Here is a 21,675-nt window from a genome sequence, read left to right on the forward strand (position 1 = left end):
ACATAAGAAGCATTTGAGCAGCAACAACTACTGAGCACAGTACCAGCAGCAGTATGGTGGGACATGTCCGTGGTTCCGATGCCTCTATTGTTCAGTGATACTGCTCTCAGTGGTCATCGTTTTTTATCCGTTTGATTAGGCAAGCAACACACACACAGGCGCGGGCACAGGTGCTTCCGTCTTGATGGCAAAAAAATCCGAACCTTTCAGCAGGACGATAGCATTACATTGTTTGTTTTATCAGCAATTATCTAACGAATGATCTGTTTCTGTTCGTTCCCGGTTAGCACGACACGTTAGACTCCGCTCCGAGTGTTTGTGTATGATTGAGTGTGTGTGTGTGCGTGTTGAAGACTTAGCTAGCCGTAGATTTAAATCGTCACGATTTCCGTGGCTCACCGAGTGTCACGTATGTTTTCTGGTCGCCACGTTCCCTGCCCCACGACAGCAGCAGTGTAATATAAGTGAAAAGCCTTTGGGTGCGTGCGTGTGTGGGTACGTGTGTGTGTGTGTAAATGTGTACGTAAGGTTGCGCGCCTGTGTGATTGAATGTTACGGTTCCGTCCCTAACCGACCCGAGTCGTCGTTTCTCCTCTTCGGGTATCTGTATCTGTGGCGCCTTTTGCAACACTCAGTCATGGCCATGGCGTCGACGGGCGGCGGCGGCGGATCATTGTGAATGGTGGTGCGGGGGAAGATTCAACGTTCGCTGTCCATGGTATCGTGCCGCGGCCACCGTGATTGCGTGTGAAGCGGCGAAGAATCACCGCGACCGGGGCTTGCTGGGCCTCAGAGCAGGATCCGAAGACTATTGCATAGGGAAGAAGTAAACCAAGAAAAAGCTTCAACCATCGCTCCGTCGTGCGCTTGAGCGTGGAGCCCACCGCTACTTCCCGCTGCTGCTTCGTGCCGGGGCCATCGTGTCCGTAAGTGTTGGTGCGTCGAGGGTGCTGCGGAACGGAAAGTGGATACCTTGTTTTCCATTCCCCTTCCCTCGCCGCACCGAGATACCCCCAGTTGTTTGCTACTCCAGTGCGCCTATCTCAAGAGGGTTAAGCAACCGACGACCGATAGAAGATAAAGCATATAAGCGCGAAGCGAAACGCGGTTGTTGCTACTCAGATTGCAGCCACCACACGACGACGACGACGACGACGACGACGACGGTGTCTTCACGACGGTCGCGGGGACGCGTACGTATGCAGCGCAATCGGCACACCACAGGCGAAACATTTTTGCTACAGTGGTCGCAAGCACAATCCACCACCAACAACAACAACCAACAACTTCGACACCATTCAATCATCCCCTGCTTCTAGTGACGTAAGGACAAAACTTCGGCGTCTCGCGAGAATCGGTTCGTTGGCTACCGGCGGCTGGGGCGGTGGCAACGGCGGAGGCGGCGGCGATTGACAGGCCGGAAGGCAAGAGCACACGACGACACACGTTGACACTAAGTGTTAAGTGAGCGAAAAAACCGGAAAGTACAGCAGCGCACACCTGCCTGTGCACTTGAGTCGGTCGGCTTTATCATCTACGCTGTCCCGTGTGGCTTGTAACAAAAAAGTATTGGTCTACAAGGCTATCGGCGGGGTTTCGTCCGCTTAATTGAATAGTAAGGGCACCGAAAAAGGGCAAAGAATAAAACAAACGAATTTGAATAGTGGCCCAAGATCGACGTCTAAAGCTGCACATTTTGTCACCAAAGAGCGATCGTCTGGACATCAATACATCGGTATCGTACACTTGATCCACGTGTCACACGCATTACGCTCGCTTACCGCCTTCCTGTCGCTGACGCTGACGCAGCCCCCGGACCGTAAGACCAACGAACGTGATGCTCGCGTCATTTACTTTACTGTTCTCCCAAATTCATTGTCGCTGTTTTCCTTCACCGTGTTTGTATTTTCTTTTTAGAAAGGTTTGGTCACAATGGCGGACCTTACGAGGCCCCCTCTTTGTGACATAAAACGACCCGAAGAAGTGGTGAAGATGTCGATGACCGACAATCTAAAGTTTGCCGTCTTGATCGGGTTGATCGAGGTGGGCCAGGTGTCGAATCGCGAGGTCGTCAATACGGTGCTGCATTTGGTAAGCAAACTCATTCTACAGGGCCAAACTACCACCGCGGGAAAAGAAGATGGGAATCATGGGCCTTTGGTGCACATATAAAGTTTATCGTCTTTCCAACCTTATCTTGGTTAGTTAATTTCTTATCGCCGCCGGTTGTGCTCTTCTGCAATTGCTCCCGGTGAGAGTGAAGTGGATGATTTGCACGACAACTTTTCTTGTGGGTATCGAACCGAAATTCGTACCACGTAGCTAAAAGTATGGCAGTAGATAGCCGCGTGGTCAAACTAGGGATCTGCTTTTGACCGTCCGGCATTGTGGGTAATTCCGTGCAATCTTACCACAATAAATGGTTTTTATAACTGTTGGTCTTTCAATGTGTCATGTCTTAAAGCTAAGTGGAACTAGCAATGTCTGATCAGAATAACACTCAGTTTGCAGCGTTTTGTCGTGCTTCGTAAACCGAATCGATCTATAAATTTGGATAGTTCTTTTTGGTGCAATGACTAGACGAAGTAGTTAACGTCTCTGTTGCGGCCCAATACGCTCGGCGGTTGTAATTGCCGTATAAGAACAATCACTAAAAGTTGGTTAAATAATAAAAAAGGGTAGCCCATCGCATAAATCATCCTATTTCAAAATTGCGTGGTAATACACCACTTTGATAGAAAGAATTCATTTGAGGTTACTGTGGGATCATTTGCTTTTGTTTCTTCATTCATTATTTTCCTGTTTTCAATACAAACCTCTCCCATATTTCCGTAGCTTGTCGGCGGGGAGTTCGATATGGAGCTGAACTTTGTAGTGCAGGATGCACAGAATGTAAAACACATGCTGGAGCTGCTAGATCACTGCACGGCCAACCTTCAAGCCGAGGTGTGGAGCGTATTCATAGCGATCTTGAAGAAGAGTGTGCGTAATCTGCAGGCCTGTACCGAGGTCGGTCTCATCGAGCATGTTCTGGGCCGGCTGCATCAGGCCGAACCGATTGTAGCAGGTAATAATTTTTTCCCTTTTTTCCTTTTTTGCTACTATTAACCACTGCTCTCTCCTGTCGTTGCAGATCTTCTTATTGAGATGCTTGGCGTGCTAGCAAGCTACAGCATCACGGTAAAGGAACTAAAGCTGCTATTCGGTGCAATGAAGGCAGTCAACGGGAAGTGGCTCCGTCACTCAGCCAAGCTACTGAATGTGTTGAAGCAGATGCCTCATCGCAACGGTCCAGATGTATTTTTCAGTTTTCCTGGCCGCAAGGGTTCGGTAGGTAGTTTTGCTCGGCGACAGGTTTTTGCTGCTCTCGAACAATACAGTTTCATCGTTGTTCATTTTATCCGTGCACAGGCCGTCGTACTTCCTCCATTAGCCAAATGGCCATACGAAAATGGCTTCACTTTTAGCACCTGGTTCCGGCTGGATCCGATCAATTCTGTGAACATCGAGCGTGAAAAACCTTACTTATACTGGTAAATCAGCACCGCCGTTGTCGTTGGTTTTTATGCTTCTTAAGTTTTTTCTATTTCTATTCTGTTTTTCCTGCAATCAGTTTTAAAACGTCCAAGGGGGTCGGTTATACGGCTCATTTCGTAGGCAACTGCCTTGTCCTTACCTCGATGAAAGTGAAGGGCAAGGGATTCCAGCACTGTGTCAAATATGAGTTTCAGCCGCGTAAGTGGTACATGATTGCCATTGTATATATCTACAATCGGTGGACGAAGAGTGAGATCAAGTGCCTGGTGAATGGACAGCTGGCTTCCAGTACCGAGATGGCTTGGCTGGTGTCGACCAACGACGTGAGTAGCATTCGCAGAAATGCAAAACGTATTGCGAGGAGCGTATATTACTGTGGAGTCGCTGACCTTTTCCTTTCGCCGTTGTTTCTGATCTAATAGCCGTTCGACAAGTGCTACGTTGGTGCAACACCGGAGCTGGATGAAGAGCGCGTATTTTGCGGACAGATGGCCGCAATCTACCTTTTCTCGGAAGCTTTAACCACGCAGCAAATCTGCGCAATGCATCGACTCGGCCCTGGTTACAAGGTATGACGGAAATCCGTGTCTCTACTATTTATTTATTAATATTGCCTTTGCTTCCCACTCTCGTTTCCGACCCAGTCCCAGTTTCGTTTCGACAACGAGTGCTATTTGAACTTACCGGATAACCACAAGCGGGTGAGTGACATGGCATCGAAAGACAGCCACTTGTCGTCCCTTTCGCCAACACCCCTTGCCCCGACCGAGTCCAGCATCCATAGAAATCTAGTTAGCGGTAGTACGGCTCACAGTGCCTCGGCCCAGCCCTCTGGTACCAACGAACCATCGCCCCCGTTTTCCACATCCTCTACGACTTCGGCCAATTCAGCCTCATCACCTGGCGTTGCGCTTGCTTCTACCGCCTCCGGCACCGGTTGCGAATCGTTTGATTTAGTATCCGTAAGCATGCTTTTATGTTTATTTGTTTAATATGTTTTCTTTTATTAGTGCTTTTCGTTTTGAATTTTGTTTAGGTTTTAGTTTTAGCTTTAATGGTTCCCTTTTCCTTCGTTAATCATTCATTTAGACACAGCAACCGTATTATGTTCATTTTGATATCGGATGTTCTACATCTTTTGAGTAAACGGCTTTGTAACGCAGGTTTGGGTAAATAGTATGAATCTATTCAACCAATATTCAACGTAATATTGACTCACAAGTTTTAGCATATAACAGTACAGTGAGATGCAAGAATCTTTTTCGGGATATTTACGATCTTTTGATGATACGTTCCTAATTCATTTCCATATCCCCGAGGAGGTTTAGTAAACATTACTTTTAATTTAATTATGGTTGAAGCGACGTTGCATATTGCAAACATAAATATTTTTCACTAGTACTGTTGGTTCTGCATTGATTAAACGGGTTCTAAGCGAAAGACGTCAGTCAGTAATACGGCTCTGACATATAATAATAATACTGTTGGTGGAACTACATTAAAGGCGATTATATTGCAAATTTAACGCACTGCTCCTCGCTCTTCCAGCTTCGCACTCGTAGTGTTCGTAGGGCGTATTTTGTCGTTTATCTTTAAATTTCATGACAACTTAAATTGTGTTTCTGCTTTCTTTCACTGCAATTAACGATACTCTCGTCGTGGTTGATCGTTCAAAACACTTTCAAGGTTCTGTACGATGGCAAGCTGTCAAGCGCAATAGTTTTCATGTACAATCCCGTCGCTACTGATGGCCAGCTTTGTCTCCAATCGGCTCCCAAGGGCAATCTATCGTACTTCGTGCATACTCCACACTCCCTAATGCTGCAGGTAACCGCCTCGAAACGTTAATCGTGTCTATGCTTGTTGGGATTAGGTTTAATTATCTCTTTATGCGTATTTTGATTCATCTACGTAGGATGTGAAGGCGGTTGTAACACACTCAATCCACTGCACGCTGAACTCGATTGGCGGTATCCAGGTGCTGTTCCCTCTTTTCTCCCAGCTTGACATGCCATACGAAGGGACAGAAGTTAGAAAGGATCCTACACTATGGTAGGTGCTTTTGTAAGAAAACATACAATATTAGACATGAAAGTGTGACATACTGTTTTTCTATCGTTAGTGCCAAACTTCTTGGGTTTATTTGCGAGCTGGTAGAAAGTTCGCAAACCGTGCAACAACACATGATACAGGTATGTGAAAAAGCTCACTACAGGCCGCTCTAAAAGGGGAAACTCACTTCAAAACTAACAATCATTTGGTTTTTCTATTTTTTACAGAACCGTGGCTTTCTAGTGATATCATTCATGCTACAAAGATCGTCCCGTGATCACTTGTCGCTAGACGTTCTCGGATCGTTCCTAAGCCTCACGAAGTATCTCGTGACATGTTTATCCGCCAACTCGGACCTGCTTCTCAAACAGGTATGTGCTGTGTCCCACGTCTGAAAAGCAAACTTACGAGCGTCCTTGGGAACGGAAAACAACGGAACAAAATTTGGTTTGCGAAGCAGCCAGAACGCTGTAGCTTACGGGGGGATGAACGATCTGTCGGTGACAACCATCCATCCGTCTCTGGATGATCATAGAAAGCAACCATCGAGATAATGAGCAACAAAACAATGGCTGGCGGGCACAGGCGCAAACAGACAGCCATATGCATTTACATTAAATTCAAACGTTTTGCATGCTGTTTTCTTCTCTATACTGTAAAATCAATGTTTTTCTCCATGTTTTGTATTTTGATTAATTTTGTGGCTTCCATTAGTTGGTTTTGAAATGCTCATTTAATTGTTTTTTTTTTCTGTCAGAAAATGATAACCCGCATACGGAATACATATGTTAACAATGTACTATGATGTCGTACATTCTACGCATTATAGGTTTGTTGTGAATTATGCATGATTTTGGTTATTCCAGTGTGTGCTGATTGGTTGTCTAATTGAGTTAGAGCATGTTTTAGGTTTTATAAAGATTACACACAGGCGCATACCTGGTAGAAATACCATCATGTGAGATTGTGTTCATTGATTCTACTCCGAACATCGACATAAAACACATCCGTATTGTGTTGACTCTGAAATGGGATCAATCTTCAATCTGTAATTTTTCAATGACGACCTATAGCGGCTGATGGGAGTCAAAAGAATCATTTCTAGCTGTCTAGGGCAAAGTTGTACCCAATGCATGATGCGGCATCATACTATAGTAAATGTTGTGGATCTATAAGATGTGTAAAAGTGGAATGCGTTGAGTTAACTCGTTTGATAATCTCTTGCTGCATGCCTTAAACTCAACTGGCTTGTGGCAGAGCAGACGAAATTCAAAGTTAAATCGGTAGCTCTTCTGTTTTTCTTTCCTTACATGGCAGCTGCTCGATCACGTGCTGTTCAATCCGTCGCTGTGGATCTATACGCCGGCTACGGTGCAGGCGCGTCTTTATGCCTACTTAGCAACTGAGTTTCTCAGCGACACGCAAATCTATAGCAACGTGCGGCGTGTCAGCACCGTCCTTCAAACCGTGCACACCTTGAAGTTCTACTATTGGGTTGTAAACCCTCGTTCGAAAAGTGGAATCACGCCGAAAGGGCTCGATGGACCACGCCCTGCCCAGAAAGACATCTTGGCGATTCGGGCGTACATTCTGCTGTTTTTGAAGCAGCTGATCATGATCGGTAACGGAGTGAAAGACGACGAGCTGCAGAGCATATTGAACTATCTGATGACGATGCACGAGGACGAAAATTTGCACGATGTTCTGCAGATGCTAATTTCACTGATGTCCGAACATCCGAGCTCGATGGTGCCGGCATTCGACGTGAAGCACGGTGTGCGCACGATCTTCAAGCTACTGGCTGCCGAAAGTCAATTGATACGTCTTCAGGCTCTCAAGCTTCTCGGCTTCTTTTTATCACGCAGCACGCACAAGTGAGTAGTTGGCAGTTTTCAATTCTTTGTGTTTTGTTTGTTTTGTTTTTTAAATAAAAAAAACTCTGCAATTAACTACTATTGATAACTTATATTTTATCCTGCTTTGTTGCCTTCATTCACAGGCGAAAATACGACGTCATGTCTCCGCACAATCTTTACACGCTGCTTGCCGAGCGCTTGCTGCTGTATGAAGAGTCAGTGTCGTTGCCTACCTACAACGTCCTTTACGAGATCATGACTGAGCACATCTCGCAGCAAATACTGTATGCGAAGCACCCGGAGCCAGAAAGCCATTACCGCCTGGAAAACCCAATGATTCTCAAAGTGGTCGCCACGCTGATCAGACAGTCGAAGCAGTCGGAGCAACTGATCGAGGTGAAGAAATTGTTTCTTTCCGATATGACGTTGTTGTGTAACAACAATCGTGAAAACCGGCGTACGGTGTTGCAAATGAGCGTATGGCAGGAGTGGTTGATTGCGATGGCTTACATCCATCCGAAAAGCTCCGAGGAGCAAAAGCTGTCCGATATGGTGTACTCGCTGTTTCGTATGCTGCTGCATCACGCTATCAAATACGAGTACGGTGGGTGGCGAGTGTGGGTTGATACGCTAGCCATCGTTCATTCGAAGGTGTCGTACGAAGAATTCAAGCTGCAGTTTGCGCAGATGTACGAACACTACGAAAAACATCGCACAGACAACATAACTGATCCGGCGCTCCGACAACAGCGTCCCATCAGCACGATCAGCGGTTGGGAGCATGGTGCTGGCAACGGTAGTGGCAAGGAAGCAGATCTGGAATTGCATAACGGTAGCGTCAACCAAGCCGGACCAGGTTCACTGGTTGCCACCAGCACCACCAGTGGTTGTATTTGCGAACCAGAAACCAATGAAACTGCAATCAAGAAGTCTGTTGTGTTGAAAACAAATGGTGAAAGCTTTCCGATCGGTTCTTCCGGCCTGATGGATCGCGACATTCTGGACGAAAACGTTGTCGGTGAGGTGGAAGACGAAGAGGATGACGACGATGGACGACAGATGGGGCGCCAAAGTGTTGAGGACAATGATGACGAAGAGGATGATGACGAAGAAGAGGAGCATGAAGTCGATCGACAGGAAGACGGTGAAGTAGTTCCGTCTTACGCGCTTCACAGCAATCAGGTTGTCTCGTCGGAAATGGTGGTGAAGGAGATAGTTGATGAAATCGTTGATAAATCGGTCAGGAATGTGCTGCTGGGGAACGATTCTGCCGGCGACGATGTGCAGGAGAAAGTAAGGTGCGAACAGCACACTAAGGAAGCTTCCGACGAACCCACTTCATCGCCCGTGATTAAGGACGAAGAAATCGAACTGGCGGTCAACGAGGTGGTAAAGATGAGCCAGGAAACGTCGAAACCGCTGGACGAAGAGTGTAGCGGAGGATCGGTGGACTTGATTAACAACAACAAGAACACAATTGCTGCCAGAATCGACGACAGTGATGACAATGGAATGGAAATTGGTGCAATCGTAGCTTCACAATGGTTTGGGGCCAGTGAGCGAATTGTGGATCGAAGCGAAACGCAAAGCAATATAACGGGCGGAGAGGAGGAGCAAACTGTAGCTGCGGTGCAACCACCACTGTATAAAGATGAACAGGATGCGGAAAGGGTGACAGCAACGATCAGTGCGATCGTGGAAGAGCTGATCGATCGCAGTCTAGCAGACGAACGTTCGAGCATAGACGCCGGAGTGGCATTAGCTTACGAGATGAAAGGGGTTGTTGAAACTATAATTACGAATGCCCTTGGGCGGGTGGAAAACACTGATGACAAGAAGGAACCAGCTGATACGAATCAGTCGCAGCAAAGTCACCATCAACCTCACCACCATCACGTACCCCATCAACAGCAGCAGCATCATCATCACGACGGAGAAGAGCAACCAAAAATTAGTGTGGTATCCGAAGCGATGGAAGGCATTGCTGGCGAAACAGTTGTAGTTCTAAACGAGGCGCCAGAGAATGAGGAGGACGAAGAACAACAGGAGGATGACCAAGATGAGGTAGAGCACGAGCACGAGCACGAGGATGGTGTTGTTATAGTTGAATCAATTGATTCACGCAACGTGAAAACGGACGTATTGTTGCTCAACAATAGTGCTGACAATTCTTACGATAGTAGCGGGACAGTTGTAGCAGAGGACGGTGGCATCGTTTCCTCCGGCACTGTTCTCCCACAGTCCGACGATGTGCCAGCAGCTAAGCGGGCGGTTAACGTATCCACCAATACGCAGCAGCAGTTCGTTGAGTCCCTGGAACAGCCTATCACCAGTGTGTCTAGCGGTGGTCAGCCGCTACCGCAAAGTCAACTGCCACACCTTTCTCAATCAATCGGTGGCGGCAGCTATAAAGGTGGCAAGCGATCGAAGGTCCCCTCGACAAATCGGCCAATGTTTTCGCCCGGACCAACGCGACCACCGTTCCGTATACCGGAGTTCAAATGGTCCTACATCCACCAGCGACTCTTGTCCGACGTCCTCTTTTCACTAGAGACCGACATTCAGGTGTGGCGCAGTCACTCGACGAAAAGTGTGCTAGATTTTGTCAATTCGGCCGAAAACGCCATCTTCGTGGTCAACACGGTGCATCTGATATCGCAACTGGCTGACAATTTGATCATCGCATGTGGAGGACTATTGCCACTGTTAGCGAGTGCCACTTCGCCCAACTCCGAGCTCGACGTGCTTGAACCAACCCAGGGTATGCCGCTCGATGTGGCCGTTTCATTTTTGCAGCGCCTCGTCAACATGGCCGATGTTCTCATATTCGCCAGCTCGCTTAATTTTAGCGAGCTTGAGGCCGAAAAGAACATGTCGTCGGGCGGCATATTGCGCCAGTGTTTGCGGCTGGTATGTACCTGTGCGGTGCGCAACTGTCTCGAGTGCAAGGAACGTACACGGGGGCTATACAACGGTATGGCACTGAAGGATATTCCCGGCGGTGTGCACCTGCAGGCGCTCATACGGGGGGCACAGTCGTCGTCGAAGACGATCATTGAATCGTTGTCGGGGCCAATGAGTCCGGTGAAGGACCCGGAGAAGCTGCTGCAGGACATGGACATAAACCGACTGCGGGCGGTCATCTACCGGGATGTGGTATGTGATGAGTTGGTGGATCCGGGAGTGATCGTTCGCGGCTAATGATAATCTCAAGAAACGACTCTTTCAGGAGGAAACCAAGCAAGCCCAGTTCCTGTCGCTGGCGATCGTTTACTTCATTTCTGTGCTGATGGTATCCAAGTATCGCGATATTCTCGAGCCACCGGTCGAGCTGCAGATACACCGAAACTCTTCGCCTGTCATACACCGTGCAACACCCGCAACACAAGGTAAGAAGGTTTTTATGGTTTTGCTGCGCCGCTCACCGCTTTCTTTTAGTTTGCGTATATGCCAAACCTACCCCTCTCCTTCCCCTCGAGGACTCGTTTCAAATTTGCGCTATGTTTGCAAGAGAAAGAGCAAAGCCAAACTTATGCAATACGAATAGGTTGATGCAGTTTTTATTTATTTTATCTGTCGGACTTCGGGTTTCGAAAATATACTTAGAGTTCGGGAGAAATATACTTAAATTGAATTTTGACCCCGTGTATGACGAGGGACAATGGTCTGGAGCCATTACAACAGCGAACTGAACGAAAGCACTCGACCGCGACTGCTGAAGGCAGTCTCTGTTACAGGACAGGGCCACTTGTGGTCGATTGTAGTTACCGGTTAATCCCCATACTGACATACGCCTCTACATGTTAGAGCCGTATTAGGAAGTTTATAGAGTTATACATTTGCACAAATTCATGATTCTTATTTTTTCATTTGTCTTAAAACTATATTTTTTAGCTTATGTCAGATCAATCCGTGCCAGTGTTGTTGGGTAGAGAATAGACAACCGTTCAAATGTTTCAAGTTTCTTTACGAAAAAATATGATACTTGATATATGTATGATGATTGGTATTATTGAACGCAAACCTACTGATTGCATTCTACTACTTTTGTGATCGTCTATTGTGCAAATCTTTATCTTTTGACTCGTGAACAACCTGCACGATGAGTAAAACCAACTACCAATGCTGTCAGGTGCAAAACAAACCAAAGCTTCGGTTTTAGCAAATTTTTCTAAACCAAAGAATATTCTCTTTCGCCCTCCCGTTCTTTCTCTGTCTCTTCCCTTTCTGTCTCATGCTGCTTCGATATTGAACTGTCGAAAACCTAAACCGTAATAAAACAATTGGATCATTCATCGCGCTCGTACGAATTTCATACGCATTTCGGCAACTTATTGCAAACGCCTGGTACAACCACTGCCTATAACGCGTGTAATGCTAAAATCATGCTAATTTCGATCGCTATGAAAACAAAAAAACAAAACCTTTATTTCAACCAACAAAAAACCGTACAAAATACAACTCGTGTTGTGTCTGCTGCTGCTATACAACTACTTGCACCTTTTGTGTTGCTCGCGACGGTGTGTGGTACAACAAACAAACGCGCATCCTTGATCGTCGCATCGCATAGAATCCAGCAATCGGCCACTGTTTCCGCAGTGGTCACATCACGTCTACCCGCAATTTCTTCCCGGGTCTCATCCGAGCCACCAACCCACGGCCGCCGTTACTGTCGGGGCCGGTGGAGTTCAAGGATCGTCGGCGCCTGGTGGTGGTGGTGTTTGTAGCAGTGGAAATGTGCCCGTTCTACACCACGGAAGCAACAACATCTCGTCGTCCTCGCATACCATCTCCTCCTCGTCGTCCGCTTTACTCAACGCGAACAACAATAGTAATCTCATCAACAACAACAACAGCACCAACACTAGCACCAATCCCAAGGACAATGTCGGTGCGAGCGTGAACGGCTCGCTGCCACCGTTATACTACAGTAGCGCTGTCAATAACAACAACAACAACGGCCAGAGCGGTTTCACTGCAATAGCACCAAGCGGCAACTGTATTTTCTCCAATGAAATGATGAACTGCTACTCTCCGGCAGTCGCCGCCACAACCGTCATCGGAGGTCATCTTCACCATCCTCAGCAACCACAACAGCATCAGCAGCAGCAGCAGCAGCAACAACAACAACAATACCAACAGCAACACACTCTTAACAACAACTCGCTCGCGTCATTGATTGCATCGTCTGGCACGCAGTACAGTTCGGTGGTCGGCCAGCTTCGCGGTGGTGGCCGGTCAACCCACCACTCAGCGGTGGCTGCTCTACACAACGGAGTCATCAATAGTAGCAGCAGCAGCAACAGTGTTCACCATCCTAGCGTCGTCGTTGGTGAAAAAATGTCCAAAGGCACGCCTCGTACTCTAGCGTTTGATAGTTATTTTTTGTTGTTTCAATTTCGCTCTTTGGTTGCGTTGCGATGAATGTTAGATGTTGCCATTTTAAGCACAGGAGCAGCTTTCCAGCACACCTACCTACACTCGCATACATGTGATTTGCCTAAATATCCTACTCCTGTTCCGACACACCGTTGCGATGATGTTATGTAAACCTAAACCGTGATTTACGAGCAGCGCGCACACATAGCTAAGGCTCGTCAGCACCGATACGTTTGCTTGTGAATGTATTCTTCATTTGTAGCGTGCAATTTTTTCTTTTATTTCCATTGCGTCCATTATAAAGGTTAAGCACATTAGCGATTGTAAGTGTCCGTTTGTCGCAATGGTTTCTTTTCTCGTTGCCTCGTTCAGCACAGTTGCTTTGATGTTTTAATGTTTTAATTTTCATTGATTATGTTTTCCCTGTTTTCAGGCCCTTTTCCCTTTATTTCTGTTGACATTGTTTCATATATACGTGATATCAATTGTAGATTGTATGTGACACATATGATTTATGTTTTACGGAGGTAGTTTGAACCGTAACTATTATTCTTCTATACTATCCACTTGTAACCGATGTGACGATGTGTCTTTGCCATTGCCCGTGCAGATTTGTACATTACGTCACGTTACGTTAACATTACTTTTTCTGTTTCTTTTCGTTGAAGGCACGCAATCGATGCAGGAGGGCGATTACGAGGTAATCGTGGTGGATGAGAACAATTCTTCCGTCATTGCGGATAACGATTCTCATTCCAGCGGCCCGCTTTCGATCAAGGTAAGTTTATTGTTCTTGTCGCGACTCATCGGCGGTTGTGCCTGTACTCGCTCCCGCGCCCACAGTTTTCTAGCAGTTAACCAATCCCCGCGGATGCGCGGGTTTCGTGTGTTTCTAATGTTTATGCATTTTTTTTTTGGTTTTGATGGGGTGTTGACTGATTTCAGTTTGATTGCAACATGCTGCTGGTTTCTCTTGCTATTAGTAACGTTGCTATATTTCGGATTTTCTCGCTCTAGTGTTCCGATTATTTTTGACTTCCCGAAGTAAATGTAACTGATCTCCCGTACGGTAGCAGCTTTTGAGTATATTTCACTATCAACGGGAATCGTATTCCCTCTAGCTGCGTAACATCCGTATGGTGCGATCTTGCATCAAGTTTAACGCATTTTATCTCGTTATTTTGCCATTGATTACTGAGCTCATTTGTGCCTGCATGCTGATTGGTGTTTTTAATTGTTTGATTTCTTCTTTTTTCTTCCTATCTTTCATTCCCTACCGTCCTACATTTGCGCGCTGTTCGTTCGTAACTTTCTCTTACGCCTAACAAACAAAACAAATGGCTTCTATAAAAACACACGTTCCTTTGCAAATCGTGTTGTTAAAACCGCCGCCTCTATCGCTATTCTGTAACCTACCACAATAAAACCGTTCACTGACGTTGTGCCGATGTATTTATACCGGCTGCTGTTATTGTTGTACGGCACCTCGTATGGCCACTAAAGGTGTCCACTACACCGGGCGTGGCCATTGGGTCCGGTCGGACGACGGGCCGGCAATCAGGCACATCACCGCCACGTAGCGATGGTCAGATAGTGAGGTCTTCGAGTTATCAGCAGCCCTTGATGTCCAATCCGCTAACAACTAACACTGTCACGACGATCGCCACGTCCACTATTACGGTGGAACATCGTTGCGACGAATTGGGAACCTCACGGGCTAGCTGCACGGGAAAGGTAAATTGAAGGAAATACGAATCCTGGCAGAATCGCACATACACACACACACACACACATCATTGGCACAGCATTGACAAAGCGCACCGTCCTGGTGACTCCCGGCAACGGGTTCTGGGCTGGGCTGCGTGTAATATCGTGGTCGGTTGGAATGGTTGTCTATATTCGTTTCTTGTGCTCTCTCACACCTTCTCTATCTATTAATCATCTTTCTCATTTCACGTCCCGCACTTGACATCTCTTTACCTTTTCGTGTGTGCATCACTTGTCTATTGTTTGCATTTTTATGTTGTTATCAATGTTCTTCCCACGTTGCGTTCGTCCTTTCTGCGTTGAATTGATGCGGTGCACAAAGAAATGCACATTGGGTGTTTGTGTCTCGTTTGCACCTCTACTATGCAAAACTCTGTGCTATGCGAGAAAAAGAATTTGTGTGTGGTGTTGAGCTTTTATTGTTCATTTAGTGTAGTTGTATATAGCTTCAGTTTGTTCTGTGTTTGTCTCCCTCATTGCATTGCTCAGTACGTATGGTTAATTTGATTTTCTTATTTTTCTCCTCTCCAACTTTGCCCCCTCCCATTTACCCACATTTCCTGCAGAGCGTCGATTCGGATGGGGGCTCGTTAAACCTGAACTCCACCGAGAACGATCCGCAGGAGGTTGAAACTTCGAGCGAAATCATGCCGGACGACAGCAAGCCGACCAACTCAAACGACGAAAGTTGGACCGACGTCAACCTGAACGATGACGTGACGACCGATATGAAACCCCGCGCGGGTGAAGTGGGTGCCATCGGCCTCATCGGTGGTGGTGCCGTTGTCGGTGGCCCTCCCGGCGTCACCGGCAGCATTTCGTCAATTCAACCGATGGGTGGCGGCGAAGTACGCAACGATGGCGTTGGTGGCGAGCACAGCGGAACAACTAGTGGCAAGCATGAGTCGGACATAGCCGTCGTTCGGGTCCCGGATGGGTTCAGCCATGTGGCACCGAACGTCTCGAACCGGAGCCGTGCTGATGAGCTAAACCTGAAGGCCCCATTCGTCGGACAAATCCCACTTGCGATATCATCGCGCGAAGCCAGCCTTACCCAGAAGCTGGAGATCGCCCTCGGGCCGGTGTGTCCTCTGTTGCGTGAAATCATGGTCGACTTTGCGCCCTTCCTGTCGAAAACGCTCGTCGGTTCGCACGGCCAGGAACTGCTGATGGAGGGCAAGGGACTGACGACGTTCAAAAACAGCCACTCGGTGGTGGAGCTGGTAATGCTGCTGTGCTCGCAGGAGTGGCAGAACAGCCTGCAGAAGCACGCGGGCCTCGCGTTCATTGAGCTAATCAACGAGGGCCGCCTGTTGTCTCACGCAATGAAGGATCACATTGTGCGCGTCGCGAACGAGGCCGAGTTCATCCTGAACCGGATGCGGGCCGACGATGTGCTGAAGCACGCCGATTTCGAGTCGCAGTGTGCCCAGACGCTGCTGGAGCGGCGCGAAGAGGAGCGCATGTGCGACCATCTGATTACTGCGGCACGGCGCCGGGACAACGTGATCGCAAGTCGGCTGCTCGAGAAGGTGCGCAACATTATGGGCAACCGGCACGGTGCGTGGGGTGACATGAACGCGAACTACCCGAAACAGATTTTCTGGAAGCTGGACGCCTGGGAGGACGATGCCCGGCGCCGGAAGCGATTGGTTCAGAACCCTCGCGGTAGCAGCCATCCGCAGGCCACGCTCAAGGCATCGCTCGAGAATGGCACGGCTCACGGCACGGGCGGAGTGGCGACGACGACGACGACGGCGACGACAGCGTCAATAGCGGATGACGGCGCGGTCGACGGTTGTGCAGCCGGTGGCAGCCGTGTGGGAGCGATGGCGAGAGATGAAATTTACTCGCAGATTGCAGTGCCGCGCTCGCAGCAACCGGATTTGCTCGATGACTCCGAGCTGCTGATCGAGGACCGTGAGCTCGACCTCGATCTAACGGGACCGGTAAACATCAGCACGAAGGCGAAACTGATCGCCCCAGGTGTAGTGGCCCCGGGCACGATGTCAATTACATCTACCGAGATGTACTTCGAGGTGGACGAAGAGAACGGCGAGTTTCAGTCGATCGACACGGAGGTGCTAAAGTACTGCGACCATCTGCACGGCAAATGGTACTTTTCCGAGATACGAGCCATCTTCTCGCGCCGTTACCTACTGCAGAACGTAGCGCTGGAGATTTTCCTCGCTAGCCGCACCTCCATTCTGTTCGCCTTTCCCGACCAGCACACGGTGAAGAAGGTGATCAAAGCGTTGCCGCGCGTAGGTGTGGGCATCAAGTACGGCATTCCGCAGACCCGGCGTGCCTCGATGATGTCGCCGCGCCAGCTGATGCGCAATTCGAACATGACGCAGAAGTGGCAGCGGCGCGAAATCTCTAACTTTGAGTATCTAATGTTTCTGAACACTATTGCCGGGCGAACGTACAACGACCTCAACCAGTACCCCGTGTTTCCGTGGGTACTGACTAACTATGATACGCGCGAGCTCGACCTTAGCCAACCGTCCAACTACCGCGATCTGTCGAAGCCAATCGGTGCGCTCAACCCTAGCCGGCGCGAGTACTTCGAGGAGCGGTACGAAACGTGGGACACGCCAGGCATTCCACCGTTCCACTACGGAACGCACTACTCGACGGCTGCGTTCGCCCTCAACTGGCTGATACGGATCGAACCGTTCACGAGCATGTTTCTCGCACTGCAGGGTGGCAAGTTCGACCACCCGGATCGACTGTTCTCGTCGGTGGCCCTGTCGTGGAAGAACTGCCAGCGCGACACATCCGACGTGAAGGAGCTGATACCGGAGTGGTACTTCCTGCCGGAGATGTTCTACAACGCGTCCGATTATCGTCTCGGGCAGCGGGACGACGGTAGTGTGGTTGGTGACGTCGAGTTGCCACCGTGGGCCAAAACGCCGGAGGAGTTTGTGCGCCTGAACCGTATGGCGCTCGAGTCGGAGTTCGTGTCGTGTCAGCTGCATCAGTGGATCGATCTCATTTTCGGCTACAAGCAGCGTGGCCCGGAAGCGATGCGGGCAACGAACGTGTTCTATTACCTCACGTACGAAGGCAGCGTGGATCTGGAGACAATCGGTGACCCGGTTACGCGGGAAGCGATCGAAAATCAAATTAAAAACTTTGGCCAAACGCCCAGCCTGTTGCTGATGGAACCGCATCCACCGCGCTCGTCGGCCATGCACCTGTCGCCGATGATGTTCAACACGATGCCGGATGACGTGTGTATGTCGCTCAAGTTTCATCTCAATTCGCCGATCATCCACATTTCGGCCAACACGTACCCGCAGCTACCGTTACCATCGGTGGTGACGGTAACGGCCGGCCATCAGTTCGCGGTCAATCGCTGGAACTGCCAGTACACGGCGAGCATACAGAGCCCGAGCTACGCTGAATCGACACAAAACCTCAACGCAAACTTGCCGTTAACGATGGATCCGTTACTGTGTAAGTGCTGATCTCTAAATGCTTACCAATCGATGAGCAGTAATTGGTTGCGTTTGCCGTATTACCTAAGAATGTTGATTATTGTTCGTTCCCAACCCCCCTCTGCTTGCAGCGCAAATTAATGGTCATAACAGCAATAGCAATCACCAGAATCGGCGTCACCTGGGAGACAACTTCAGCCAAAAGCTACAGATCAAGGCGAATTGCTACGTTACCACGGTCGACAGCCGCTTTCTGATCGCGTGCGGCTTTTGGGACAATAGTTTTCGCGTTTTCTCCACCGAGACGGCCAAAATCGTGCAAATTATTTTCGGTCACTTCGGTGTCGTGACGTGTTTGTCACGTTCGGAATGCAACATTACCTCCGACTGCTACATCGCCTCCGGTTCGGCCGACTGCACCATTTTGCTCTGGCACTGGAACGCACGGACACAGTCGATTGTGGGCGAAGGCGAGGTGAGTGTGGCCATCAACTGTGCATCTACTTGATGGGCTGATACACATTCATTAATTCGTTCTATTTTATTACATGCTGCGCCGCAGATACCAACACCGCGTGCTACTCTCACCGGCCATGAGACGGCAGTAACGTCGGTAGTTATCAGCGCCGAGTTGGGGCTGGTCGTCTCAGGTTCCATACGTAAGTTTATGTCCATCCAATGCTGCCAATTTGTGTACTAACGGTAGTTGTGGTCTTTTCATGATCGCAGATGGGCCAGTATTGGTGCACACGACGTTTGGTGATTTGCTGCGCTCGCTAGAAGCACCAAAGGACTTCGTTTCGCCGGAAAACATAACGCTTTCGCGGGAGGGATTTATTGTCGTCAACTACGACGAAGGTAGTGTTGCCGCGTACACCATCAATGGGAAATTGTTGCGTTACGAATCGCACAATGATAATCTTCAGGTAATATTCACTGCACGATCCATGTTTGTTTGTTGCAAATGTTTCTACCATTATATTCATTCTGATTCGTTGGCTCCCGGTTGCAGTGTATGCTGCTATCGCGTGACGGAGAGTATTTGATGACCGCGGGCAATAAGGGAATTGTGGAGGTGTGGCGTACCTTCAACCTAGCGCCCCTCTATGCGTTTCCAGCTTGCAATAGCGGCATACGTTCACTTGCCTTAACGCACGATCAAAAGTAAGTAGCCCATTGTGTCGCTGTATTTTGGTGCTCCGCAAATTTGTCCCAGCTGTCCGTGTCTGGTAATCCGCGTAAGAAGCGTTCCAACATTTTACCGCTTTCAATCATCTCCGCAGATACCTGCTTGCTGGACTGGCCACGGGATCGATCATTGTTTTTCATATCGACTTCAACCGCTGGCACCATGAGTACCAGCAGCGCTACTGAAACAGACCAATCCTACATGTGCAGCATAAGGCCCCGCCATCGCCCAATATATATGCTGTGCGGTCTAGGCAAGTTCTAATTCCTGCACCTACAACCGGCAACGCATTCGCTCAAGAACAAGTTACATTCAACCGATAAGCACGTCAGCGGATAAGCATCACTCCATTGTGTCCGGCATGTTACCGACTACTTGAACAGGGTGATACAATATTTGCCGAACTATCTACTACTCCTGCATAGAGTGAAGAGACAAAAAGCAAATGTCACAAACCCATTCGATAGGGTGAGGGTGTAAACGTTTTAAATTGGCCGTATCTGCTTCTTCAATTTTTGTTTTTGCAACATGGCGCGCTGACGAGAACGAATGAACGCAGAACGAGTTCAGAATATTATGGGGTGACAAAAGAAGAATACATTAAATTTTAGGTTCATTACAATAGACGACCCATACTATATGGACTGAATCGAAAAACGTGAAAAGCAAACACATGGTCTTTGCCGTTGGCAGAAATATATTGCAATGAATAGACCATTGTGATTCAAAATGAAAATATGAAATGTTATAACGCTGGGAGATTTTAAACAGATTTTCCTAACGAGAAAACCACGTTAGCCTTGTACGGCGAGTTTCGTGCTTCGTTTGTCTGTCATGTCATCACACACGACACGAGCACCAACTGTGCGTATTTGGCAACTCATGTATTATGCGTGTGATTGCATTTTAGAGTGGTGCATTCGTTCACCGTTTATCCGTTTTCCGTTTCGGTTTTCCGTTGGTGCAATCATCGTTTACTTCGTCTTCGGATGTACGAATGCTGTATTTATTTATAGAGATACATAAGAACTTGTAATACGACTTTCACGCACGTTGATAGTGGTGAACATTTTAATAATCATTCACTCACATATTACCGCTCACACTGTGTTTTAGCTAAGCAATGCACACGCCATAACCGACAAGCTAGTAAGGTACCGGGTTGAGGTGAGCAATTTACCCGTTCAAACGGTGGCTTTACTAATCATTTTCCTTACGTCCATGCCACCACTTGGTACGGCAAACGGAAGAATGTATAATAACGGTAGTGTGCAGTAGCTCTCTAAGGGCTCCCAGTAACACGCTCCTCTCTCAAAGCCTCACAAAATCAAATACACTCACACGTAACATTTACGCAAGAACACGCATGCCAAATTGTAAAGATTTTAATGACAGCCTTTTAAAAATCAAAGATAAAGAAAACCAATTCATAAGATAAACAGGTATTGTTATATCAGTGAACAAAGGGTTACAAAACGGTAGAACAAACGGTGCATTTACATGAAACACGGACGAATGAGTGAGAGCAGTGCAATGGCTTAGTGCGACTAAAACACCTATCCTAAAGACCGGCTAGAGAGTATAAATACGAGTAAATTATGCTACGAAACAATGTTCATACACATAACTGACGAGGGGGGTTGTAAGGCGAGTACGATGCACACGACGAAAGAAACGGAGAAAAGAGACGGTGAGCTATTAACAGTAGACAAAAAATTACATAATAGTAATTATTGAAACGTGCAACTATAGAGAGATATGCAACATTCTGAGGTTATCCGTCCGCGAATATTTACATTAGCCATATAAAATACAAAAATGAAAAAAAAAAAAACATGAATATGAGTAATGAAACCAAAGCTGAAAATAAAATATGAATACACAGTGGAACACCGTCATAAGCGCATTGAAAACAAAACAAAAACAAACGGCAAGCAAATAATCGGCAATGAAAGTCCCTGTGAAGCTGCAATCATGCAATATTTTTTCATTTATTTTTCTGTCTGAATAGCTGCAAGATACAAGAAGTTAAGAAATTTGAAATCGGTAGTATAACGTTCGTTCGAATGCGAGTGTTGTTGCAACAGTAAACAATGTAGCTAAAGCCACAACTAAGAGCAAATGTAAAAAAAATGCAACTGATGCAGCAACCTTATTTCACGTGCCAAAATAATTATAATAGAACAATATTGCAAAAAAAAAGGAACAACTGCAGCGCGTCCTTTGATCTATCCCATATGAAAATAACAGCAAACAAGCAAAAGCAAAAAAACAAAAATCCTGCCTAAATGTGCTCGTGTAGTGTTAAAAATACAAGTACTTAATGAAAGAACATAATTTTGATAACGCTTAAACCAGCAAACAGTAATTACACGGCATTAAACTACGTTCAGTCAAAAAAGTAAAGAGCTTGTGTACGGGACGAAGACGAAGACAGTACAGGCTAGTATTT

General features: G+C 47.5%; 1 protein-coding gene across 1 annotated transcript; it reads left to right on the forward strand.

Annotated features, from left to right (window-relative positions):
* The first annotated feature begins 1,932 nt into the window (after nucleotides 1–1,932).
* LOC128278716 (neurobeachin) lies at nucleotides 1,933–21,095 on the forward strand. Its single transcript, XM_053017449.1, has 23 exons — nucleotides 1,933–2,091; nucleotides 2,836–3,067; nucleotides 3,134–3,330; nucleotides 3,412–3,533; nucleotides 3,614–3,860; nucleotides 3,960–4,106; nucleotides 4,182–4,499; nucleotides 5,224–5,364; nucleotides 5,453–5,589; nucleotides 5,660–5,729; nucleotides 5,817–5,960; nucleotides 6,877–7,463; nucleotides 7,589–8,978; nucleotides 9,060–10,601; nucleotides 10,660–10,834; nucleotides 12,016–12,795; nucleotides 13,493–13,602; nucleotides 15,158–18,053; nucleotides 18,166–18,509; nucleotides 18,597–18,693; nucleotides 18,764–18,960; nucleotides 19,047–19,198; nucleotides 19,318–21,095. Exons 1-23 carry the CDS (start codon nucleotides 1,933–1,935, stop codon nucleotides 19,406–19,408), a joined length of 10,275 nt encoding a protein of 3,424 aa, XP_052873409.1. The 3' UTR covers nucleotides 19,409–21,095.
* The last annotated feature ends 580 nt before the right edge of the window (nucleotides 21,096–21,675 follow it).

Source organism: Anopheles cruzii, chromosome X (genome assembly GCF_943734635.1).
Source record: "Anopheles cruzii chromosome X, idAnoCruzAS_RS32_06, whole genome shotgun sequence".
Lineage (NCBI taxonomy): Eukaryota > Metazoa > Arthropoda > Insecta > Diptera > Culicidae > Anopheles > Anopheles cruzii.